The sequence below is a fragment of the Xiphophorus hellerii genome, chromosome 9 (genome assembly GCF_003331165.1).
Source record: "Xiphophorus hellerii strain 12219 chromosome 9, Xiphophorus_hellerii-4.1, whole genome shotgun sequence".
Lineage (NCBI taxonomy): Eukaryota > Metazoa > Chordata > Actinopteri > Cyprinodontiformes > Poeciliidae > Xiphophorus > Xiphophorus hellerii.
This window is the reverse complement of record NC_045680.1, coordinates 25,071,100-25,097,309: the sequence shown is the minus strand read 5'-3', so window position 1 is coordinate 25,097,309 and position 26,210 is coordinate 25,071,100. Positions and strand designations below refer to the sequence as shown.

At 40.5% G+C, this 26,210-nt stretch overlaps 1 protein-coding gene across 1 annotated transcript in view; it reads left to right on the top strand.

The window, feature by feature from the left end:
* The first annotated feature begins 13 nt into the window (after positions 1-13).
* myo7ba (myosin VIIBa) overlaps positions 14-26,210 on the top strand; it is a 33,923-nt gene continuing 7,726 nt past the window's right edge. Inside the window, exons 1-37 of the mRNA XM_032573227.1 lie at positions 14-134; positions 1,547-1,582; positions 1,683-1,784; positions 1,878-2,030; positions 5,154-5,338; positions 6,224-6,345; positions 6,444-6,586; positions 6,667-6,780; positions 6,855-7,008; positions 7,106-7,182; positions 7,253-7,372; positions 8,700-8,839; positions 9,692-9,902; positions 9,996-10,131; positions 10,757-10,929; positions 11,019-11,159; positions 11,242-11,400; positions 11,480-11,572; positions 12,024-12,118; positions 12,571-12,655; positions 12,744-12,962; positions 14,449-14,661; positions 14,759-14,971; positions 15,044-15,211; positions 15,864-16,163; positions 16,250-16,410; positions 16,521-16,647; positions 17,284-17,403; positions 19,397-19,570; positions 20,537-20,764; positions 21,425-21,592; positions 21,666-21,783; positions 23,141-23,267; positions 24,382-24,548; positions 25,368-25,549; positions 25,642-25,763; positions 25,878-26,032. Of these exons, the coding sequence (XP_032429118.1) occupies positions 1,565-1,582; positions 1,683-1,784; positions 1,878-2,030; positions 5,154-5,338; positions 6,224-6,345; positions 6,444-6,586; positions 6,667-6,780; positions 6,855-7,008; positions 7,106-7,182; positions 7,253-7,372; positions 8,700-8,839; positions 9,692-9,902; positions 9,996-10,131; positions 10,757-10,929; positions 11,019-11,159; positions 11,242-11,400; positions 11,480-11,572; positions 12,024-12,118; positions 12,571-12,655; positions 12,744-12,962; positions 14,449-14,661; positions 14,759-14,971; positions 15,044-15,211; positions 15,864-16,163; positions 16,250-16,410; positions 16,521-16,647; positions 17,284-17,403; positions 19,397-19,570; positions 20,537-20,764; positions 21,425-21,592; positions 21,666-21,783; positions 23,141-23,267; positions 24,382-24,548; positions 25,368-25,549; positions 25,642-25,763; positions 25,878-26,032 (5,383 nt within the window). The 5' untranslated portion in view covers positions 14-134; positions 1,547-1,564. The remainder of the gene's footprint in view (positions 135-1,546; positions 1,583-1,682; positions 1,785-1,877; positions 2,031-5,153; positions 5,339-6,223; positions 6,346-6,443; positions 6,587-6,666; positions 6,781-6,854; positions 7,009-7,105; positions 7,183-7,252; positions 7,373-8,699; positions 8,840-9,691; positions 9,903-9,995; positions 10,132-10,756; positions 10,930-11,018; positions 11,160-11,241; positions 11,401-11,479; positions 11,573-12,023; positions 12,119-12,570; positions 12,656-12,743; positions 12,963-14,448; positions 14,662-14,758; positions 14,972-15,043; positions 15,212-15,863; positions 16,164-16,249; positions 16,411-16,520; positions 16,648-17,283; positions 17,404-19,396; positions 19,571-20,536; positions 20,765-21,424; positions 21,593-21,665; positions 21,784-23,140; positions 23,268-24,381; positions 24,549-25,367; positions 25,550-25,641; positions 25,764-25,877; positions 26,033-26,210) is intronic.

Here is a 26,210-nt window from a genome sequence, read left to right as displayed (position 1 = left end):
TCTATTGTAGGAGCAAAGTCAAAGAGCCATAAAATGAGACAATTCTGGGGGAAAGTTCCTGCTTCGTAGCCATTCAAGGAAAAGATCCCTCCGCTGAAAGGAAGGCCTTGGACCACAGGGACACCTGTTCTCAGGTAAGAGCTCATAGTTGGTGTTGGAAAATCTTCTCTTTAGAAAAATACAACTCTGAACTCGATGTGATGTTTTACTGGCGTCTTATTCTAAAATGTGCTCGTTCAGGATTATGTAAGGTGACATTTATGAAGCGGCCACGATGGCGTATTCCACTGTAGATGGGATAAAAAAGAGAGTAAATTTCAGTCAAAAAAAACAAAACAAAACCCTGACATTTTGAGAAGTCAAAAAAATTCTTAGCAAACAATGTGGAAATTTGTGAGTTTGAATAGTCGAATTTTTTGTTAGTGTTCTCGCAAATTGTCGACTTTTTCAAACTCGTAAATTTCAAGGGTTTTTTTGTCTCGAAAATTTCTGACTTCTCAAAATTTGAGGGGTTTTTTTGGTGGAAATGTACTTCACACACACACATATACTTCACACACACACATTATATATATATATATATATATATATATATATATATATATATATATATATATATATATATATATATATATATATATTGTCAGTAACGCGTTACGGATAACTTTTTTCAGTAAAGAGTAATTTAACGCGTTGCTATTTCATATCCAGTAGTCAGACTACAGTCACTTATCAAAATCATTTTTTGTGCGTTACTATTTTCTTTTGGAATTTAATTTTATTTCCTCTACGCGTCTTGTCGAGTCATCGCCGTTTTTATGCGACAGTATCAGCAGCAACAGAAACGTAAACAATGGAGGGAAGAGGGAGACGCGCATTTTGTTGGTAGAAAAACAGGAACTATTTTGAGTTTCTGTCGCCGAGTCCGATTATTATAAGCGGCTGTGGGCTTTTTTTTATTATTTTTTTAAAATCGCTAGCAAATTTAATGAGTCGCGGTTTGGTTAAAATCCTTCTTAGAGTTTTTTGGGGGGGTTTTGTACTGTAACCATTAAACAATCTCCCCTTCAGTTCAACCTTATAAGTGGAGACACATGGTTGATGTTACCATTATAAAATAGTTTACAATTAAGTATTGGCAAAGATCAATGTCATTTTCACAGCGTTGTTGTTAGCAGCTGCTGAAAGTAACTAAGAAAGTTACTTTTAATGTGACTTAGTTACTTTCCAAATCAAGTAGTCAGTAATCTAACTGAGTTACTTTTTCAAGGAGTAATCAGTAATCCGATTTAAGTTACTTTTTCAAAGTAACTATGCCATCACATATATATATATGTATATATATATATATATCCATCCAATGGCAATAATACCCCGCAAATTGATAAGTGTTGAGAACGAATTTATAATACTTTAACTTCTTGAATTTTAAAAAAATAAAATGACTTCATTGCTTATTGGTTGGAACAGGCTCCAACTGTTCCGCCTGAGCCTGCATTGGTTCCTCAGCGTTTCTGCCTGACAAAGTATTTATTTTTAATTCCAGACTTACTAAATTGCTGCCATGCTGCATTTAAGTAAGGTACGACTGTTGAATTTGACTTATTTCTGCACATTTGTATAAACCTTAAACGCATCATGAAAAGTCATCTCGAGTGTCACTCTTGGTGTTCTCCAATCAGGGGGATTTCGTTTGGGTGGACTCCGGCCGTGGAGTCCCTGTTGGGGCCGAGGTTACAGTTACCGACACCGGGCAGCTTCAGCTCATCGACGATGAAGGAAAGGTACCACACCTGTGAAATGTCCGCTTCACTTCCACCCGTCAAACCCGCATTTAATCCCTCTCTGAGTTAATTGTAATGGTCGTTTGGATGCAGGAGCACAAGATTAACAAGAAGACCCAGGGCAGCATCCGCCCCATGCACCCCAGCTCGGTGAAAGGTGTGGACGACATGATAATGCTGGGCGACTTGAACGAGGCCGGGCTGCTCAGGAACCTGCTGGTCCGCCACAAAGAGGGCATCATCTATGTAAGTTTCTGTTCCCGGGAGTCCACCCAGTTTTACGACGCCCATAACCGGCCACAGGAAATGCTTACTGGACTTGGCGAGCGAAGCGGCTCCGCTTAGACTTTGCCCCCCGGATTTATCACGGAGCTGTTCGTCTCCATAGAGACCAGTAAGGCAGTGTCGTCAGACCAAACCACCCTGCGTTTCCTGCGTCAGCTGTGCGTGGAGAGTCATAAACCCAGAGATCCCGTTCATGTCAGTGTAGAAGGTTTATTTTAATTACTCAGCTGCTCACCAAGTGAAACGCATTATATATTTGTATATTGATTAATTCCACACACACTGTTGTTTTTCAGGCCTCTATTCCAGTTAAAAACATTATTTTTGTCTGATGGAAACATGATATTTAAGATTAGACTGTTACATCAGACCAATCAAAAAAAAAACAATGCTAATTTATTAAATATGCATTAAGCAGGCACTGAAACTGAATGTTCAGCTAGGAACAATATATGTCCCCAACACTACTACTTTACAATACAAAATAGTCATATTGTGCTGCATTCAAGTACAAAACAGTAATATTTTTTTTGGTCATTTTAGAATCTAAGCTCATTATTTAGATTTATTATACCTTTATTTCATGTCATTTTGAAGATTATGGCTTACAGAGAATAAAAACCCAAATGCAGCGTTTTGAGCTTCGTTTGAAGATCCATCTCTATTTGAGTGATGCCACAGTGTAAGATAAAAAAAAGGATTTCAGGATCAATTTAACCTTTTGTCTGTGATTCAACTTCACTCTAGAACACATACAAAAAAACATCTAATTTTTAAAGTGCTCAGTTGGAAGTCATTTGACGAAATTCATTTTGGTTAAACTATCTTAACTGTAAGCACCTTTTTAGTTCCTTTGTTATATTGACTTATTTTAGTCTTCCTTTTATTATTAATATTATTATTATTATTATTCAATTCAGCATCAGAAAGCTCCCCAAACTATCAGCTTGTCACCACATATTTATGCAAAAAGACGAAGCTTTTTTTTTCCTAATCTCAAATCAGATTCAAACTTTCCTTTTCTTGGCTCAGTTGGTGTTATCCAAACGATTCAATCTGCTTGACAGAGAGAATTTTGTTATTACCATCTTCAAATTCAAGAACTTTACATGTACGAAAATGACCGATTACGGTTTGGGAAAGCCTAGGATGGGCTATTTCACAACATCGTAGTGACTCGGAGGCGCAGCCGTGGTTGTTTTTCAAAGCACGCCTGATTCTTTCTGTGACATCATGGCAAAAAAAAAAAAAAAAAAAAAGAAAGGAAAAAAAGACGAGTCTCGTTCATCTTTGGGTGACCACGTTCAAACGCCGTGAGGCCCCGTTTCCTTCTGTTCAAACAAACACACATAACTATAACCAGCCTGGGAACCGCCGGCTTGTCACGCCGCTCAGGAAGGAGACGAACGTTTTTGGTTCTGAAACGTCTCTGGAACGAAACCAAAAGGAGGAAAAGGAGACATAAATAAAGCTGGGTTAGATTTTTTATTTAATTGAATAATTAATTAGAAGAGTTGCATACTGCAGCTTGAATGTTTGACAACATTTACTTTATGGTCACTAAAAGTAATTAATTTTAATCATAATAGCAAATTTAAAAAAAAAGTGGGCTTAGAAGAAAAAAGACAAAATGTACATGATGGAGGGATACAGTTCAAAGGGAATACTGAGGGATTATCTGTAAGCTTCTACATTATTGGGAAGTTTAAAGAAATTTCTCATTATTCTGGCTTTTAGAAAATTATTATTACCCCAGCTGAGCTGGAAAAAAAAAATCAGACGTTTAATGCCATACAGCAAAGAAAAGTGTCTTTTTATGCAGTATATGCAATTATCTAGTTCCAACCATAGGTGGAGGTAAAATCGTAAGATCACACAGCCTCATTTGTCTGCTGCGTGCCACACAGTGCTGGTTCTTTCCTGGAGTTCAGGGCTTCTCTGAAACGCTCTGATAAAAGTCAAGTATTTGGCTGAAAATGAGTGAAAAGAGAAAACAAAATCAAGAACCTTCACAAGGCGGATAGAGATTCTGACTAATGTCACGTTACAGGAATATATGACGGTGTGGCTCATCAACAGAAAACGATAAAGACACGACGGATGATTTAAGACTTTAGTGCAGTAATGCAAGTCAATGACGAAACCGGAGTCGCTGCTTTGGTTACTTGACAGAAAATAGTTAGGATCAGAAAAAGAGCAGCAGTTAATCAGTCACTGAGATATGAGAAACCTTGAGATGCCAACACTGAATAATAAACACAGATTTACCACTCTGTTAAAGACTATAAATTACTTATTAATTACATATTTTTCCCAATATGTAGGAAAAGCTAATATTTGGAGTGTGAATAATGTTTCATGGATGCACTGTTCTGCTTTTTTACTTCTGATACCGATATCTGAGTATTAGTGTTGGCCGATACTATATGATGTAGGAAAACGGTGCTGAATTGACTTGAGATGTTTCTTTAAATGTACACAGTTACACATTTATTTGCTACTGCCACCGATACCCGGTGTAGAATTCTTTTCAGTATCAGGACTGACGCACGTTAATATCGGATCGGTGCATCTCCAGTTCAGAATATGACTTACAAAGTCCACAAAAAGCTGAGGAATCCGAACCTTCGCAGAGCTAAAGGAAACTGAGAAATCATTTAAATCTTAAAAGTGTACTAGGTAAATGTAATTTAAATATATTTTAAAAAAATAATCATGCTACACACTCGTTTTGCGACGGTTTTTAGACATTAAATCTGAAACAAATGTTCCCTTTTTTTTCTAATACAGAACACTTTGAAATGTTGCCGGATATTTATTGACATACAGACGCTTCGCCGTCTTCCACTGAATCACATGACGGCCGTCGGTGTTTACGGGCGTCTCTGAGTGGAACTCAGATGTTTACACCCAGCGGTCGATGGGCCTGAGGCGCTGTGGCCGTGACCGAAGCCGGTCATCTGTCTGCGTTTCCTCCACTGTGATGCCTTTATGCTCATGGAAACACAAAACACGCTCACAAAACTGTGTGCAATGGCAAACATCTCTGTGTGTGTGTGTGTGTGTGTGTGTGTGTGTTTTCAGACGTACACAGGCTCCATTCTGGTGGCAGTGAACCCATACCGGCTGCTGCCCATCTACACCACAGAGCAGGTGCACATGTACACAGACAGGCGTCTGGGCGAGCTGCCCCCCCACGTGTTTGCCATCGCAGACACCTGCTTTTTCAACATGAGGCGCAACAAGAAGAACCAGTGCTGCGTCATCAGGTGGGCTCCAGGAAACGCTAAACTGCAATTTTGTTTTTCATTATTCCAGAAGTTGCTACGGTGTAAAATCCTTTGCATGACAGAAACACGGATAAAGTTGAAGGCGTGCCTGAAGCTTCTCATTTTGACACTTTTTTTTTTGTGGCATTTTTTTAGTATGAACTATTTATTACAAAATGGTTCTCTTTATCGTAATTAAAGTGTACACTGCAAAAACCAAAAGTATTTTTGGCTTAGTTTCAAGCGCAAATATCTTGGTACAGTTGAAACAAGGCAAAACTGACTTATTTCAACTGTACCTATCTTATGTCTTTAAAGCATAAGACAGAAGCATGTTTTAAATAAATAATTCCTTAATATTGGCCGGAAAATCCTATTTCACTTTCAACAAGACATTTTGAAAGACTTTGCTGGAGCAACTAGTACAAAAAGAGGCTTTTGGGTCAAAATAGATAATTTGATTAATCTGTATTATGTGATATGTGATATTAACGCATTAAACCTTTTAGATTAGTCACACACGTCAACGTCGACAGCCCTAATTGAAATTAGTTTGATCTGAAATATTTACATGTGATGGATAGCAAAAAAAAAGAGATAAATTATAAAGCGGGCAAACACTTTTCTCAACACTAGGTTTGATTTTCTTTTTCTTGTGATCATAAGATTGCCATTTTCAAAATAAAAGTGACCGTTTCATGTTCAGGCAAAAAAAACAACAAAAAAACAAACAAGAAAAAAAAATATATATATACCGGTATATATATATATATATATATATATATATATATATATATATATATATATATACTGTATATATATATATAATATGCAACAGTCATTTGCGAGTGACTCAACAGTAATTCCTGACACCTCTCCAACCAGCGGAGAGTCCGGAGCAGGAAAAACCGAGAGCACCAAGCTGATGCTGCAGTTCTTGGCTGCGGTCAGCGGCCAGCACTCGTGGATCGAGCAGCAGATCCTGGAGGCCAACCCCATTCTGGAAGGTCAGTGGGGGGAACGATGGGAAAGCGCCTCTGAAGCAGGCCCGTCCTCACTCTTCTTATCCAATTTAAATTTTTTATCTTTACTTTTTCCCTCTCAGCCTTTGGGAACGCCAAAACGGTTCGCAATGACAACTCCAGCCGATTCGGGAAGTACATCGACATCAGCTTCTCCAAGGGCGGGTCCATCGAGGGGGCCCGGGTGGAGCAGTACCTGCTGGAGAAGTCCAGAGTGTGTCGTCAGGTGGGAAGGGGTCTCCTGGTGTGACGCGGAGCTTTGAGTCGGTTTGTGTTGGGCTAAAGAGCGTTCCGGTTCACCAACAGGCCCCCGAGGAAAGGAACTACCACATCTTTTACTACATGCTGATGGGCATGGCTCCGGACCAGAAGAAGATTCTTTCCCTCGGAACGGCTGCAGAGTACAAATACCTGACCATGGTTCGGTTCTGATCCGTCCTCAGGCACTCGTAAAAAAGGATCTCGAGTCGAGAATAACACGTGTTCGTTCCCAGGGCAACTGCACCAGCTGCGAAGGACGAGACGACGTGAAGGAGTACGCTCACTTCCGCTCGGCCCTGAAGATCCTCACGTTCACCGAGACCGACTCCTGGGAGATCTCCAAGCTGCTGGCCGCCATCCTCCACCTGGGCAACGTGGAGTTTGAAAGTAGGAGATGACGCATTTCTCAAATTCTTCCTGTTGAGTCTTTTTTTTTTTTTCTCTTTTCCGCTCCCCCGGGCTCAAGTTCTCCGTGTGGTTTCAGGCGTCATAATGAGCAACCTGGAGGGCTGCAGCGTCGCCAAATCCTCCCACTTCAGCATGGCCAGCCAGCTTTTGGAGGCAGGTGACGTTTTTTCCCTCAGCCGATGCCGCCGAGACCTTTCCTGAATGCGTGTCGTCGCGTCCTCAGGTGGATCCTACAGCGCTGGAGAAGTGTCTGACTCAACGCGCCGTCACCACCGCCAGGGACACCGTCAACAAACCTCTGAACTCTGACCAGGCTCTGGACGGCAGGGACGCTTTTGTCAAGGTAACGGCCAATTCCTCCCCCACGTTTTCCTACCCGTTGAGCTCGTCTCCACCAGCAGCATCAGGGCGTTTTTTAAAATTTTTTTATTTGGGTTTTCTGTCATCGACCCACTACACAGCGGTGGATAGTTGTGAAAGTAACTGTTAAAGTATTGACCGTTATCTTTAGAAACGTCGGACACTGTAGGACACTTCTGCCTCGGTCAGAGTGGATGATGAGAATCTAGTCATCAGTTTTCGAGTTTTGCTGCAGATGCCCATTCGGAGTTGGGTCTGGACTTTGACTGGGCCATTTCAGTAGATGAGTGTGCAGCACGCAAGCAGAGCGCAGCTCATTTACTTCCACATAAGTATTGGATTTTCTCAAAATGGCCCAAACATGAAAGCATTTCTTGAGACAAAGGCAATTCAAAACAATCTGCTTTTTTTTAAAATTACGCATCGAAGGCGTACAAATGAAACCAACTAATGCAAACGCAGTGAACAGGCACAGCATCTATTGTTGGAATGTGATGGAGTAGGAAGGATGTTAAAAGGATAACAACAAGACAAAAAAAAATGAAGTCCACACCAAAAAGGTTGGGAGAAGAAGAAAACGATCATCTTCAAAAAATTTTAAAAATCATTTTGATCCTTCATTATTCTTGGTTTTGGAGACAAATAATGCCCATTTTTTCCAAATGCTAATAAATCCTTCCATAAATGAGCTCATTAAAAGAGTAATCCTCTTCATCTCATAAATTTCTTTTGAGTTCATAACATTCCTCCTTCGGTAGAGAGGGCTCTAATTTTACTTTTTTTTTTTACCTGCTGCTAACATCATTTTGGCCTATCATTTTTCTTCCAAGTTCGTTTTAGATATATTTGTCCTCAGGTACATTGAGTAAAAGCCAAATTCTGTATCTGGACCAATAATTAAATGAATCTTTCTGAACAAATCCTGCCAGTCAGGCTGGAGAACTTGAATCCAACTGATATGGAAATGTTTTGCCAAATGGTTTCCACTCTAGCTCCATCATTAAACCGTGGGCGTTTAGCTTTCCGGCTTTTGCTTCATTTTAGGTGTAATAAAGAAACAAAGTTTTTCCATGTTAAGTCCCTCCACCTGCTTATCGTGACGGTTTGAATCTTTGTGTCTCTGCAGAAACTCCTAATAGAGATGAGACACTCGGATCGCTTAGTCGTTTCATGCCAATATCTGCATGATGTATATTGTGAACATGTCGATAAGTTTTACCGACTCTGCTGCATTACAGGAAATAGTCTGGAGAAATTTGCTTAAATGGAGTTGCTGCCAGGATAATTCTTTGTGTTATTTGTCTTTCCAGGCTATTTATGGGAAACTTTTTATCTGGGTGGTGACAAAAATTAATGACGCCGTTTACAAGCCGCCCGATGACGAGGACACGGTTCGACAGTCGATAGGCCTGCTGGACATCTTTGGCTTTGAGAACTTCGACAACAACAGGTCACTGTCTACCCCAACTGTTTTAGTTTGGTTTTGCTGCTGGATCTTTAGATATAATCCTGCTGCCTTATTGAAATTAATTGAAATTAAATGAGGGTTTTGGTTTCTTACCTTCCTTTAGCGTACGATCTTATTGCAGGATAAAGTTGAAGCTCATCTGGCATTTACTTCATTTCTTTCCAGTTGGGAAAGAAATGTCTGAACTTCCCAAAAAGTTTTTTTTTTTTCATATTGTTTTTTTTATTTTTTATTGGAAAGACAGATTTCCATCACAGTCATTAATTTAAGATTTAACATATTCAAGGATGGAAACAGTGATTTTTTTTGTCCATATTTCCTTTCTGGGCTTTTATTTATGGACCACTACTTATTTCAGCTGAGAACAATAACAAAATACAACAAAACTGGATGAGTGAACCACCTCAAACAATAGAAAACATGACATAAAAAGAGAAACATGTCAGGAGCGCATAATTCACAAAAATCAGATTCTATTTCTTCTACACTCTGCCTATTTGGTTGAGATCTTATAAGTGTTTTCTTTTACAATTTGGAGGGGGAAAAAAAATCTTCTGGTTCTGCTTTTAGTTATTTCATCTTGACAGATTCCTTAGTTACTGCCAATAGTTGTTGTTCCTTGTTTCAAACAGTAAATTGCCCAAATACAAAGCGACACATTTTACCAGAATGTTTAGCATTTGGGTATTTATACCTGTTCATGGATCTTTTCACAGCTCTCTTTTTTGAGGTGGAGTTTCCTTTTCAAGTGTGAATTTTTATTTATTTTTTTATTGATTTATTTTTTTTAAAAAAAGTTTCCCTGTAAAACGTTTGTGCGTTCCCCTCCGGCAGCTTCGAGCAGCTCTGCATCAACTTCGCCAACGAGCAGCTGCAGCAGTTCTTCGTCAAGCACGTCTTCAAGCTGGAGCAGGAGGAGTACGCCCGCGAGGGCATCCTCTGGCAGCACATCGACTACCTGGACAACCAGCGCACTCTGGACACGCTGGCCAACAAGCCCATGAATGTGTTGGCTCTTGTCGACGAGGAGAGCAACTTCCCAAAGGTCTGTGCCCTCTAAAAGCCTCCGGACGCAGCCGTGCGGAATGCTAAAGAGGTTTTAATTTTTTTTTTTGTGGGCGGGGGGTTCGTTTTTCAGGGCACAGACGCCTCCATGCTCCAGAAACTGAATCAGTTTCACACCAAAGGCGAAGTCTACATCCCTCCCAAAAACAACTTTGAGACCCAGTTTGGGATACAACACTTTGCAGGAGTGGTTTACTATGACTCGAAAGGTACTGCTTAGAAAATTCATTTGAAAAATGATCCACAGCGACGTCTCCGACACCGATACGAAAACCACCTAAGAGATCTGCTAACTGCTTTTAGCCGTGCTAGCTAATAGGAGTATTTATCTCTCTGCATAGCTTTAAACTTCCATAACAGCACGTTCACGAAATAATGAGATACACATCGTCGGGAGTCGAGATAAGCTATAAGAGAACTTATACTAGTGCATCATGTCTGTATGTTATTTTTTTTGTTGCAGTTTCTTAATTATTTTGGCTTACTTTCATAAAATACAAAAGAAACTTAATTATACCGCTACAGTTCTGCTGGGTTTATTTTAATGACTCACTTAGGAATAGTTATTCTTTGACAACGTAAAAAATTTGCAATTTCTTTTGTCCTGAAAAACTTGCTTTGTGTAATTACAATGCAGGATGTTTATTTTGTGTCTCTTGAAACTTTTTTGAGAAATAAAATGACAACAATGTCTAAAAAAGCACATTCTTTTTTTTAATATGTTGTTGTTATTATTAATTATTGGAACAGCAGAAAAAGCACAAAATACAAAATCTCTCTGTATGTTTTAAATCTGTGTAACCTGTACCGCGGTTTTACCGTCCCACCTTCTAGGTTTTCTCGAGAAGAACCGTGACACTCTGAGTTCGGACCTGATCCAGCTGGTGGACACGTCAACCAACAAACTCCTCAAACAGGCCTTCAAAGCCGAGCTGACATCCAACTCCAACGTGGTCAAGAGCGTCAACCCCAAGCTGATCATCAACACGCCCAAAAACAGCCTGCGGGTAAAAAAACACGGCCAAGTAAAAGTAGCAAAGCTCCTTTAGCATGCAGCTCATTTTCGCATGTGCGACTTTCACTGTTGGCCTCACAGCAAGCCTCCGACGGCAAGAAGCGCGTTCCGACTCTGTCCGGCCAGTTCCGTCAGTCCCTGGATTCCCTCATGAAGACCCTGACCGTGTGTCAGCCTTTCTTCATCCGCTGCATCAAACCCAACGACTTCAAGAAGCCCATGGTGAGCCGAGCCTGGACCTGAAGGGACCTCTGCGGCGGTAACCGACCCGTTCACTGTTAGTAAAACAACTCTGTTGTGTCAGCTGTTTGACAGAGAGCTGTGCATACGGCAGCTGCGCTACTCCGGCATGATGGAGACCATCAGGATCCGGAAGGCCGGCTACCCGGTCCGGTACACCTTCAGCGAGTTCCTGGACCGCTACCGCGTCCTCCTGAGGACCTCCGTCTGTGACCCCAAAACCGTGAGTTGGGCCATGTTGAAATTCTCCACTTGACCCGTTTTGCCTTTTAATACAAGACCATGTTTGTGCTGTGAAACAGGAAAATCAGGAGACTTGCTGTGAGAGCATCTGTAAGAGAGTCCTTGCTAGAGAAGGCGACTGGAAGATGGGCAAGACAAAGATTTTCCTCAAGGTGAATCCTTAAGTTTGCGTGGATGGATGGGTTTAGTTTAACAAGTTATTTCAGTAAACTAAGAATCACATTTTTCAAGTTTTAAGTCAATATGCTTTAAAAACATTTGTTAATTGATGCAGAATACTTCTGTTTTTGAGTATAATGTGGTTGTAAGTTAAAGATGGTATTGAAATGCTAAAGGCCACAAATCTCAAATGAATCTGTTTAGTACAAAATGATCCAAGTGACATCTGTCCAGACAAGTAAGACATTTTAAGACCATTATGAATTAAATTTAAGACCTGTTCTGCAATAGAAATGCATACAATGTTTTGGCAATAAACATTGTATTCGCCGCCAGGAATCTTGGGCCCCATGACAAAAAATTATATATATATATATATATATATATATATATATATATATATATATATATATATATATATATAATGTTGCTGTTTTCTCATAGGACTTCCATGACACCATGCTGGAACTGGAGCGAATAAAGGAGTTAAATGTAAAAGCTCTTCTGATCCAAAAAGTCCTGAGAGGATACAAATTCAGGTATGAGAGAAATCCGTACAGATTGTTTTCTTTTGTGTATGTGTGATTTTATGATTGTTTAGCCTGCCACAATAAGCAGTTAACCAATTCATTGCATGATAAATAAAAATGAGCTCAATGCACTCTGTTCTGATGATTAATATTGTTTTTACAGAGACGTTGTGATCAGTTTTATTTATGGTTTCAATTTTATTTCTGTTTTCTTTCAATTGTTTTTGATTGTTTTATTTATTTTGGATATTTATAATATTTTGCAGTTCCAGTGTTAAACTTGAATTTTGTAAAAAAAAAAAACAAAAAAAAAAAAACCCCACTTATTAGTATGAAAATGTCTCAGCAACAATATCATCGTTTATCGCAATAATTACTGGGTCAATTTATTGTGCAAAGTTTATTGTGATGGGCCTAATTGGGCCTAATTGCAGTTGTACGTTGCTTCATACCCTCTAAAGGAAAGAATTTGTGAGGAAAAGGTCGGCTGCCCTTGTCATTCAGAAATATTGGAGAGGCTACAAAGGCAGGAAGCTGTACAGAGTGGTGGGTTGCTTTCTGAAGAATCATTAATGACCGATGTATTCGCTGCCATACAGCGTCCGTTAAACCTCCAGTCCTGCTCTGGTTTCAGGTGCAGCTGGGCTTCGCGAGGCTGCAGGCTATCGCCCGCTCCCGTCACATCCACCTCAACTACAAGAGGCAGCGGGTCGCTGCACTGGTGCTGCAGACGCAGGTCAGAGGTCACCTGGCCAGGAAGGAGTGGAAGCGCAAGAGAGACGCAGTGATCCTGCTGCAGGCCCACACCAGAGGCATGCTGGCAAGAAGACGCATCGGAAAGATGAAGAGAGACGTAAGCTCAAGTTAAAGAACCCGAACTTTATCTTCTTGCAGGGAAGAAGAAGCAGGACTTTGATGTAAAACTTTAAATCAACTTTTTTTTTTCATATATTCAGGCTTACATAGTTTAATTCATACACTTAAATCCTAAATGTTGATCAATCCAAGACCTGCTATCTTCTTATAAATCATCATGATTGACTGCCGGAGACTTTTTTTTTTTTTTGCTAGAATGTATAGGACTTAACAGGACTGACCAACATTCAGAACAATAGTGAAATCAACTCACTACACGTCAGAGAAGATTATGAATATGGAATTATGGTTTTGCGCATGTTGGGAGCGGTTTATGGACCCGTTTCTAAACAACTGCAGGTTCCAGGATCATTACTTTAAACAATTCCACATATCTAGGTGTCGGATGTTTTTGTTTTCCTTCATTTTCACTGGCTGGGTCAAAAAAGTCGTCCCACGGTCCATTTTTGAAATGATAATTTTACAGTTTAACTATTATTCAATAAGCTGAACAGGGAATCCACATCCTGCCGTCACACATCAAGCAAATGAAGGCATGTAGCTTTTTCTCTGTAGTGACAAAAACCACTGACCGTGGCCACAGGAACTACATATAAACAATTAAATTAAACGATTTCACTTACATTACACAGGTCTTCCACCTTCAACTGGTCCGCATGGACCTGAGTTGTTCACCTGCTTGTGCATAATGAAACGTCTCAGGGTTTTTGATTTCATGCTCTGCACTTGAGACTGGACTTACAAACACCGCTTCAGCCAAAGTTTTGAAGTACGGGAACATTTCTCCAGTCGATCTCTGCAGCGTAAGCAGTGACTTAAGCCGCACGAGACACACACAGAAAGAAAGACGACCTCAAAATTCTTCAACTTAATTGGGCTCAAATCAACAGCAAGATGTCTTAAACGTGGACAGAATTAGGTGTTTCGGTCTGTTGTTGAATAAACATCAAAGCTGCTTTTAGAATGGATGAAACAAACATTTAAATTCGAACAGCTCGACCTAATATTGAGTCTGTGGCAAAAAAAACAAAAACAACAAACCTAAATCAACTCCACCAATTCTGTAGGCAGAAGAGATAAATATCCAACAGAATTATGCAAGAAGTCCATAGATGGTTATAAGAAGCCTGCAAATGAGGTACAACTTGAGATGTTGAAGCAAATATTTTAGCCTGTATGGTATAATTTTCTTTTTAATATGTTTAAGAACTTTGTCTGTATGTAAACCTGAAGTATCCAAAGAAAATCTAATGAATTCATTGGTTCAACACTGACATGTGACACAGAAAGGGCCAATGATAGAACTGAATTGAAGATCTGAACCTCCATGATTCTCCCTTTATGCATATTTAAAGCGATATTGACGTTCCATCCCTGTCAGTCTGCGTTGGATTTAGAAATTTAACTGAAAAAGACGATGTTTCTCTGTCAGGTTGTTGATCCTGTGCCTCCTGTTCTTTTAGATGCACCTCTCTGCTAAAGAGAGGGAAGAAGAACGGCGGGCCATCTTGGCCAAACAGAAGCACTTGGAAGAAGTGCTGAGGCAGAAGAGAGAGACGGAGGCCAGAGCGCAGGCTGCCAACATGAGCGACCAGGAGATGGTGGACGACATCTTCGGCTTCCTGCCCAACATGGTGGTCGGAGGGCAGGAGGGCCAGGCTCCCGTCGGATTCGAGGTTCAGACTCTCGGCACTCGCGTGGTTGCTCTCTTCTCAAGCCAAGGTGGGTCCGTTAGATCACGATTCATGTGTTGTTGCTTTTTTTTGTTTACAGAACATTGAAGGAAAACGGACCATAATCGAGGAGATAGACATCGACGAGATTCCCTTGGAAGACGAGCTTCCCGAGGAGGACTACGACGACCTGGATCAGTACTCGTTCTCCAAATTCGCCTCCATTCACTTCCAGGGAGCGGCCACGCCCACCTACATCCGGCAGAGGCTTCAGCAGCCGCTGCTCTACCATGAGGACGAAGGAGATGTCATGGTGCTGAAACGTCTGCAGTTCACTTGCTTCAGCCTGTTAGCCTGTAGCTGAAGTTTGTCGCGTTTTCGCCAGGCTTCGCTGACGGTGTGGTGGATCATTCTGAGATTTCTGGGAGATCTTCCCGAGCCGAAGAGAATGAGCAGGCTTCAGCAGGGGAGCGCCATCCGGGATCGGTACGTCCCACAGGACCTGATCTCCAGGCAGGATAGACGTCTGAGCCACATGGTGGGCCTGGATCAGGTATGTTTCCCTCCAAGAAGGCGAAGAATTTGGAAAGGTTTCACTTCTTTTAAAGGGGCAGTATTAGGTAACATTGTATTTTTTGAGCTTTACAACTTTTTATAATGTTGTTATTTTATCAAAAACATACCTGGAGTGTTGCTTTGATTCTTTCATCAATGTTTGAGAAATCCTTTAATCTCCGTGGCAACCATTCAGCTGTCCAAAACACCTTGGTCGATGTAGCAACGCCTTATTAGAGGCTCAACTCATCCTGACCGTTGCAGTTTCCAAGCTTCTGCTTCACAGAGCAGCCCACTGTGAATCCCTCACTCAGCTCCTTCAGACTAGCCAGCAGCAATTAGCAAACAGCTGGTGGAACTGCACATCTGCTGAGCTCATTACAGGACTTACTTCTCGGTGAAATGCTGGTAAAAACGCTGTTGAAGGGTTAATAGAGGAGCCATGTTGTGATGGCTTCCTGAAGGTGGAGTTTCAGAGATAGCAGGAGCTTTTAAAGAGACAGAGGCCCAATTTCAAGGTGTTAAATACGAAATTAAATTTCTTTTAAGTCCTATTTGATATATACAGCAACTGAAGGTATCATAGTTACTTGGTTGCGCTATAAAATGGCTAATGTTCAAATAAATATTTGAAATTTGCTCATTTTCAGAGAGTGCTGAGGAAAAACAAAGAGGCAGAACCCGCTGTCATCGCAGAGGAGCCGGACCAGAAGAGAAAGGGATCGATCTTCACAGACCTCCTGTCAAAAAACAGGAAGCCCTCCACGGTGCCCACCGACACGGTCCCAAACCTGAAGTCGTACACCGCGCCCGAAGGCAGCCCGCGAGCGAGAAAGGGATCCACGTTCACTGACCTGCTGTCCAGAAACAAAAAAGTCCTCCCCGATAAAGGAAGCGTGAACGTACGGCCCGTGTCGAACATGAGGAAGCCCTCCATCATCATGGAGGAGGTCAGGCTAGAAGCCAGAAGGTGAGGCGTTTCATCCGACGGTCGTCATGGACGCACTAACTCCTGTTTCGTCTTCGTTTCTTTCAGTCCGATGACCTGACGGAGGTGTCCAAGCCCACCACGCTGCAGACTGTGAGTGAGGACAGTAACGTCATGATCGGAGAAGGGCCCACCCTGGACAGGCCCCTGACGTCTCTTGAAAAAGTCCACTACATCGTGGGATACGGCATCATCAGGCCTGACCTGAGGTTCCAGCTGTTTGCCTCTTTGCGTCCCAGGACGTCTGATTTGAAATTGCTCCTTCTGGAGAACTGATAAAATTAATGTGCGACTGTGTGTGTGTGTGTCTCCAACACAGAGATGAGATTTACTGTCAGATCTGCAAACAGCTTTATGAAAACAACAACAGGAACAGCTACTTCCGTGGGTGGATCCTGCTGTCCCTCTGCCTGGGCGTGTTTCCTCCCAGTGAGCGCTTCTTAAAAGTAAGGAACACGAGTAGGCCGACTGCTTAAAGCTGCAGCATGTGCCTTTAAAAAAAGAAAAATATTTGGCTATTTGTCTCTTACTGTCACAACATAGTGAGAGTAAGAGACAGATAGCAAGTTCCCTTGCCTTCTCCCAGTGCTCCCGCTGTCATCTACAGAAATACTCCATTCAGTCAGAAACATCAAATAAGAGCCTCTCTTCGAGGGTCTTTGCGCTGTCAATCATCCTCTCTCTTGCTCTCTGCTACGCTAAAGCTTTTTCCTGATAGCATAGCCATGAATGCTAGCCATGAACATTAGCATGTCCACCAACGTCTGCAGACAAACAGTTTGTCTGTAATGGTGAGTTGTTTCTCTGCCATTAGCACGTTTAACAGTGCGTACGCAAGCTTGATTGACAGCGGTAAGACCAGGAGCGGTGCATTTCATCAGACAGGTTACAGCAGCACTGGGACGAGGTGAAGGAGCTCAGCCTTTAGCAGCAACACACTGTGACAACATGGTGACAGTTTTAACTAATACGTGAAAATCATTTGTTTGTTTGTTGTAAAAGTTCGATGCCTCAGCTTTAAATGTCACCACCGCTGAAAAACAATGCCTTGTTGACTGTCTGTTGTCTTTTTTCCTCGTCAGTACCTTCAAAGTTTTATCCGTTTTGCTCCTGGAGGGTTTCCTTCCCACTTAGCCGAGAGGCTGCGGCGCACCATGTCAAACGGAGCCAGAGGGGAGCCTCCAGCCTGGCTAGAGCTGCAGGTACTGATATGTTTTTTTTTTAATTTTGTGGAGGATTTAAAAGTGTATTACGTTTAAACAATATATTTTTGCTTCTCTACATGACTAAAATTAGATCTAAGAGAATATTTGACTGTTTCCCTTAAACAGTTTTGTTTTTATTCATAAAGAAAAACGTCAATCATTTGCATCGTAGTCCTTTTGCATGAGTTGTTTTTTTTTTTTTTTAGTTCATCAACAACTTAATGTACAGTAGATGACAAGTTTTATATTAAGGTGATTGGAAATAAAATTTAACACATTTTGTGCAAACGCACATATTTATTAGGGGATTGTATTCAAAATGTCCCAAATTTCAAAGTTGCATGTGACCCAAGTAAAAAAACCCTACAATTCAGAAAACCTGTGTTGTTAATGACTGTGACTCAGTGAGAAGAACACAAATAGAAATAACTTTATTAAACTCAAAAACAAACTCGGCAATGAAATTTGTACTCCACAATTTCCCTTTGTTATAGTTAAAACAAATAAAAAAGAATAGAAAGTCACGCAAAATTAAAAACTTCAAACACTTAAACTGCGTTGGGTTTGAAAGCCTGATAGTCTGGGGATAAAAGCAGTTTTTTAACCTGTCAGTTCTCGCTTTCCTACGTCAGTAACATCCGCTTTAAGGCAGAAGTGAGAACAATGAGTGCTGTGGCTGAGTTCGGTCTCTGATGTGTTTAGCTCTCTGCGTGACCCGGCTGATATAAATATCCTGTAGCGAGGGGAGAGAGGTTCCGCCAGTAAACTCTATTTTAATGACACCATGGAGAACTTTCCTGTTCCCAAACCACATCATGATGGCGTTTCTCTGGATTCTCTTCACTGTTGACCCGTAAAAGTTTGTGAGGAATTGGGATGACATTTTGCATTTACTCACCTTCCCTTACTGGGATGTCACTGAGCCTTCCCAGTAATATGCTGTATGTTGGGTGAGATTCTCACTGATGTGTTGAACTGAAGTCTAGGAAGAGCAAACGGGTGTAGGTGTTCATGTTCTCCAGGGGTGAAAGAACTATGTGATTAGCAAAGTGCTAAATAAATGCAGTCCATTCACTAAGTACAGTAGAAGCATGTTCACCTGCTTACGTTTGCTGCTCATCTGACATCCAATTGAGGGAGGGGTTTATGTTTTCATTGACATACAGTATACACACGTTGAGATGTAACATCACCCACGCCATCAGCTCCCTGCTAGAGGGCAAAAAGCTGCTTTCTGGCAATATTACCATTGGTTTAGCTGACAAGTTGTCAACGTATTGCTTTAAATCTTAAATGTACACATGATATATAAAAGAACGCACTGTTTTTAATACTAATTGTCAGCACTATGACAACTAGATAACATCTATGAAAAATTTTGATTTTGAAAAAAAATTAGCAAGGGAGAAGGAAAGAGGTTTGCTATGCTAGCTTGACTTTGACAGCCTTAACATTTAGATGTGATGCAGAATTCGGTGTTTTGGTTCAGTTAAAAAAAAAGTCAACCCACACCAACTCCAGCAGATCAGGTAGAGGAGGAGTTTAAATTAGCAAGTTAACTACCGTTGTGTTCAAATGATCACTTGTTGTGCGCTGCACTGGATTAATAATACCTAATATGTATACATGTCTAGGTTTCATTTTGATAAACGAAATTGTTCTACCACGGAAAGTAAAAGAATGGTCCTCTTTGTCCTCCAGTGTTGTGCGCATGCGACATTTCCAGATGTAAACAATAACAATTTCTTACTTTCTTTATAATTAAAAACATTTACCTCTGCTGTAGACCCAACCAGAAAGATTTCTTTCACTTTAGTTGGTTTTTTTTGACATTTATAATCTCAAGGATGCATATTTCTGGATAAGTTTACTAAAATCCATTTGCATATGTTCATATATTTGTTTTTTACAAATGCTATGTCATTTGTAAAGGATTTTCAGGAAACTTGTGTGATTGATTTCCATTGGTCATTTCTCTGCTATCTCGTAGGCAACCAAGACAAAGAAGCCCATGTTGGTGTCTGTGGCGCTGCTGGATGGACGATCCATTAACCTTCCTGTCGACTCTGCAACTACATCCAAAGAAGTCTGCCAACTTGTGTCCAATAAAATCAAGCTAAACGACACGTTTGGCTTCTCTCTCTACGTAGCCATGTATGAAAAGGTAAACGAATCTGGGGTAGCAGAGCTGCCAATCAGTTTGTTCATATCGCATCATACGTAGATTAGGGTTTTATGCCAGAAATGTTCCTTTTGTTGTCTTACAACTGTCATTAATATTTAATTTATTGTTGTTTTAAGTTTTTCTTTTAAATGGATCATTACATATTAAACCTTAACATATAAGTACATAAGCTTTTAGCCAAGTGGCTAATTTCCATCTCTAGTCCAATTGGCAGTTTGATGTATATAATGTTTAATGATAAGAAAAAAAGCATAAAAAGGGATAGTTAAACAGTTGTTTGCAATTTTTAGTGTATAATGGTTCAATAATTTTGACTGTAAGTTGATAAGTTGAATAGAGTTAGCACCACAGCGCTAGTAATAGAGTTGTGTACAGTTAAGCTATGCTAAGCTAAACAGGCTAATAATGTGGCTAGAAAAATTAGCCAGTGCTCTGAGCCAGCTGTTCCCGATCTCTTCCATGCTACGGCCCCTCAGACAGCATTAGCCACCGGCTGGGGCCCCTCTTTGCAACCAAACAGGCAATGCTACAGAATATGTAAAGAAACATCAACTTTTAGAATGCTTTTCCCACTTTTATTCTCCATTCTCAATAATTATTACATTCGTTTAACATAATGCTACCTCCATACCGTTTGACTTTTAGTTAGCTAAGCTATGCTGGCTTGAGAAGTGAAGCAGCTTGATAAATTTGACTGGCAGCCAAACAGAATGTTGATTATGTCAATAAATATTCTAAACTTATCCTTTATATTAATCATTGAAACATATATTAGATATGATGATTTTTTTTTTATCAGAATTTTTTTTTCAAATTTTCTACTTAAGTTTTCTGAGGTCCCCACTTTAAAAAAAAAACAAAACTTTTTTCCACCTCTGTATGACTGCTGAGCAGATAAAATGTGATTGATTTTAGTTACTGATTTATTGGTGACTCCTGCTGAAGGTGTGGGCCCTGGGGAGCGGCCGGGAGCACGTGATGGACGCCATCTCCCAGTGCGAGCAGGAGGTGAAGAGGAGGGGCGGCCAGGAGCAGCACGCTCCCTGGCGTCTCATCTTCCGAAAGGAGGTCTTCACCCCCTGGCACGACTGCAAGGAGGACAAGATCAGCACTGACCTCATCTACAGGCAGATCATCCACGGTCTGAAGTTTGGAGAGTACCAGACTGAAAAGGTGGGCTCTGTTGTAATGTAATGCTTACATACACTCATCATTGGCATGGATGTTATACTCGTTTGGGGCTTTTGATGAGATCAACCATTCTTTCCAGAGTGTACTGTTAGTAAGTTTTTAGAAAAACAGAAATGAGGGTTTGAGTTCATACTTATTGTTTTTTCTCTAGGACTGAAATGATTAGTCAGTTGAATTGATTATGGAAATAATCATCTATCATCATTAATAAAACTGTCATAATGTTCATTTAAAAATGGTTAAAACATAAGACACTCCAATTTTTTTCAAAAAGGTAAAGAACTAGAACACACCAATAGCGTCACAAGCTTGGTCAAACGTGCAAAAAGAGCTAAGCTCTTCAGTCAGTGCAGTTAGGAGAATAACAAAGAATGGAAAATAAATAATAAAGAAACTGACAAAAACAGTAATTTGACCACTTTAGTCAAACCAGTAAAAATTAAACTGCAACAAACCTTTCAAATGGTTCAGAAAGAGCAACTAGGAATTCTAAATATAATGTAAAATAAATAAAGAACGGTGTCACTCAGAGCACAAAGATCCATCTTGAATCTAGATATTAGATCGGTGCATCTTTATTTCTTCAAAGTTTTGCCTCAACATTGAGTTGTTGTTGTTTTTTTTTTTGTCCCATCTCCGCAGGAGGACGACATCATCGAGCTCGCTGCTAAGCACCTGTACATCCAGCACGGCTCAGACAGCCGCCCAGAGAACGTGAAGGAGACGGTGAAGGACTGCATCAAGAACTCTCTGCTGGAGGCCAAGTCAGAACCCAAACTGGTTCAGATGATCCACACCGCTCACGCTCAGGTTGGGATCCTCATGATAAGCAATGAAAAAAACAAATCCTCCAGCAGCCATTAATGGACACAAATCATTCCAGAGCACCTTCCTGAGTTCTGGACAAAAAGCGGACCTGGTGAAGGCGGAGGTGGTTGACTACTCCAAAGAGAAGTGGCCCATGTTCTTCTCCAGGTTCTTTGAGGTCACCAAGCAGTCGGGTAGGACAACCTTTGTCATTAGTTTTTCAAAATGTGATCTTCGTCGAGTCTCCAGGTCTCCTTATTTCAATACAAACACAATAAAAATAGCTTGAGAGAGTAAAATAGTGAAATAAAGTGTTTCAACTCTCCAAGGGAGTTTTACAGGCTACCAGAAGTATTTTATATATTTATATAATACTTCTGGGTTATTATGCAGAGAGATTCCTATTATTGCAACCCAGAAAGGGAATTAGAAGGAACTTAGAATCCAGAAAAAAAATTCTTCCAGAGCAGGAACATTTAGTTTTTATTATTACTTAGAAACTGTGGAGTATTCATTACTTTTATAAATTTAGAGCACACTTAGAAAGTCCAGAGAATACTTATACTTATCTAGCATCCCAGAAGTCCAGAGGATACTTACTTACTTACACTTATTTAGCAACCAGAACAGGGATTAGAACTTAGAATTCAGAAAACTACCTTAGCAACTACTTTTTAGACTCCTATTCTTCCAAACCAGAAAAGGAATTAGACCAGAGAATACTTAGCAAACCTGAACAGGAGCACCTAGCTTACATACATTAGATCAACATTAGATTATTTTTCTTCTCTTGCTCTTTCCTTTGGTTTGTTATTTTGTTTACAGTTCCTTTTAATTCCCGTAAAGCCCTTTGTATTGCCTTGCTGCTGAAATTGTGCTATATAAATACAATTACATTTACCTTTACAGGAGTTGCCACCTGCAGTAGGCTCTCAGAATAATCTGGCATTTTGTCAGGTGAAGCCAGGTAAAACTAGAAATGAAAGAAGTTATAAACGTGTCTGTTTTTATGGCCTCAGCAATGTCGGTATCTAAAAGTTACACATTCTTAGTTATGCTTTCTCCTTTTCAAAGTCCGTCCTGTTCAGGTGATCAGAGGTTGTACAGCACTGGCGCCGTCGCTTAGCGTTACTGCGTTGTGAAAGTGGAAAGTGTTACATCAGCTCACAGCAAAAGTGTCAAAAAATATATTTTGAGCTCCATGCAAATGAACTTCACTTCTTCTTTTAGTGCTACTTGACTTCAAGTCTAGAATGAAAGTGTTTCTTTAACTGTCTGCAAGATTAATTTAGGAACTTATGATTAAAACAAATTTAGGCACTGTGTAGATATAGACACACCCAAGTCTTGTTTTTCCAATTCATTCAAGTTGGATGTTTAATGACTCCAGCCTGAGATAACAGCTCAGATGGACCATTAATTAATTAATTTACTTACTGATAATAGTAATATAATTTGGGTGCTTAGTTTAGTTTCTTTTCATGTGACAGAAGGATCTAAGGCTCTTGAATGTGGATCACTCTTGAATGTGTCCTGTGTTTATGTCTCCAGGTCCCCCGTTGCCAAAGAGTAAATTCATTGTGGCCATAAACTGGACCGGCATCACGTTCCTGGATGAGAGGGAGAAGAGGCTGCTGGAGCTGTCCTTCCCAGAAGTGACAGGAGTCAACACCGTCAGGTAGAGACGCTTCTTCCTCAGCTAGGACGATCTGAAACAGGAGCGGACACGCTGAAGGAAATGTGAAATGGGTGAAATGGGTGAAGCATCCGACTCGTAATGCATGTAGAACAACCAATCCAGGTCTGGCCGGTCTTTACAGTTAAGCCCAAAATTATTAGTTCCCAGTTTAGGCTTTAATGTAATCTTTTAATTTAACCAACATGTTTCTTCTGAGTAGAAGTGATATTTTTGAGTCCTGACTTATATTTTGTAGAGATCCTGTTGATGGGGCTTTGGACCTGTAGTTCCTTAGCAGAGATGAACCGTCGGCATACCAGTGGAAACATTTGAAAAGCTAGACAGGAATTATGAGAACGGTTTGGTGTTAATTCCTGTAAAGTCTGTGTACGTTCTTACATCTTTGCGAAATAGCCCTTTAATTTTATACTGATGGGAAGCTACAAAGGTTAGCATTGTTAGCGGCTAACTGTTAGCCAGTTCCCACACTGCTTACAAGTCATTCCTACATGCCCAGCTTGCCTTGTGACGAATCCATATTAGTTGATTCCGTCAACACAACAGGCAACTAAAGAACCACTTCCTGTCTTACTTTACAAAATAAGAGTTTCACTCATAGTTAGAACATTGTGTCAAGTTTAAAGCACTGAAAATCATAACCAAGGCGGAAACGATTAATCGTGTTAGTTGTGATGAGTTGAATTAGTTGTGATTAATTGGTTACTGAAATAATCGTCAACTAATTTAGTAATCGATTAATTGTTAATCAGAGTATACGGATTCAAAGAAAGCTCTTTTGCTGAAAGAATATCACACTCAGAAGGAATTAGGGCAAAACTGTACAAAAATATGCATTTTGAGTCTAAGATGAAAAACTCTTTATCTGTAAGCATGTTTTACTCGGAAATCGAGCGGCATTTTTAGCTTCACTGGGTTCAAATTATGGGAAAAAAAGAAAAGAAACTCATTAAGCACCTTTAAAGCTATCCATTTATTAAACAATTAACAGATTAGTAGGCAGTATTTTTTAGCTGTAGATGTTTTGGAGTTTTAATCTCCTCAGGTCTTGCTTCAGTCCTGGTGGTAGCCATGTCTCTCTGTTGTTGTTGCTCAGGGAGGGTAAAACCTCGGGCCACGCCGTGTGTCTGCTGACGCTGAAAGGAGACTTCACCCTGAGCGGATCTTTTGCTGAAGACATGTCCGAGCTGATCACCATGTTCCTCAGCGGACTGACCGAGCGCTCCAAATACGCCGTGGCGCTGAGAGAAGTCAGCAGCCAAGGTCCGAGCGCCGGCTCCTCTGGAGTTTTACACAGTTCTTTTTAAATAAGGCCAGGCGATAATGATTTAAGAATATAGTCTACAATTGTTTTCATTCCAGATCCAATTTAATTGTTTTTTTTTTTTCTTGGTTTCTTTTGTAAAAAAAAAAAAAAAAAAGGAAATTACAAATGACAGACAATATTGTTAAAAAGTGGCTTTTATTTTCAATCATCTGTCCTGTGAGTTGGAGGTCGGCCAGTTTCATTTCGGGAATATAACTTTAATATTAGCAAATTAAAGAAGTATTTTTTCCAGAATGTCTTAAAATTAGGTCTAGGAGAAAAAAGTTGTTTTAAGGATGACAATTTTTTGTTTTTCATATTAGTATTTTTGTTAAAATTACTACTTTCATTCTGCCAATATAACGACTTTATTCAGGTATCAAGACTTTATTCTCATATTCTTTTGACTTTATGTACATTAAAACTTTGTTCTTGTATTAATATGGCTGTACTCTTTTAACATTTGGACTTTATTTTTGTTTGAAAAAAAAAATCTTAGCCTAACCATGACATTTTGTTGTAGAGTTGACCTGAATTCAAAGTCCAAATAAACTGAAGTCGCAAAACAAGATGGCCGCCTTGGGCATTCTCTCATCTCTTAGTTACAGAAACCCAATGAGAGAATTGTTGACAAAAAAACAATCCCAGATTTTTCCTAAAATGTTCAAAAACCCAAAAATGAAATTAAAAAAATCAATTTAATGGATTATTTGCTGGGCGAAAATAGGAAAACATCTGTTTTTGACTCTCTTCCTCCTCCTCCTCCTCTTCCCCAGATGACCCCACCATCCTGAGCTTTAAAAGAGGAGAGCTGCTGATTCTCATCAAGGATGAGGAATTTTCCAAGCAGCGCGGCTGGATCAAGGGTCAAAGCAGCAGCACCAAAAAGACCGGCGCGGTCTCCATGGAGGCCATCTTTATCCTGCCCACGCTCAGCAAACCCAGCAACGAAGTCTTGGTACCGACCGCTCATCAGAGCTTCTGTTGTTTTTTTCTATTGTCCCTCAGTTCAGATGATTCCTAAAATAACTTTTCCTCGTTTTCCCAAAGAACCTCCTCAACCTGTCGCCAAACCAGAGGAAGAACCTGGTGGAGGCGAACAGGAAAGACATGGGCACCGTGGAGAGAGTAGCTCCCGCCTCGCTGAAGGACTTCTCCCTGCAGTACTTCAGGTTGGACTCTGTCTTTATCTTCACAGCTCTGTGCTTTTTTACTTTTTCAATCATCAGCAGGTGGATATCTCCATCAAAGCTTGTTTTTTTTATTCCTTTTGTTTCGTCTTGCAGGCAGCCCACCAAGGATTTGAACCGCCAGGTGATTTCCAGGAACGCAGCGCCGGAGAAGCTGTGGGCTCACTCCAGAGAGCCCATCAGACAGCCTCTCCTCAAGAACCTGCTGGGCAACCCGGAGCTCAGCCACAAAGCCTGCCTGGCCTTCACCGATATCCTCTCTGCACAGCTGGGAAGGAAAAAACAGCTGCAGTAGCGCTTGTGTTTGTGTGATTTGTCGCCGGTTTAAAGAGTATTAGAGGGTCTCTGTTATGTAAAATTGACTCTTTTGAGTTTTCCCTTGTGTTCATCAAAAACACACCTGGAGATGTTGACTTGACTCTTTTATGT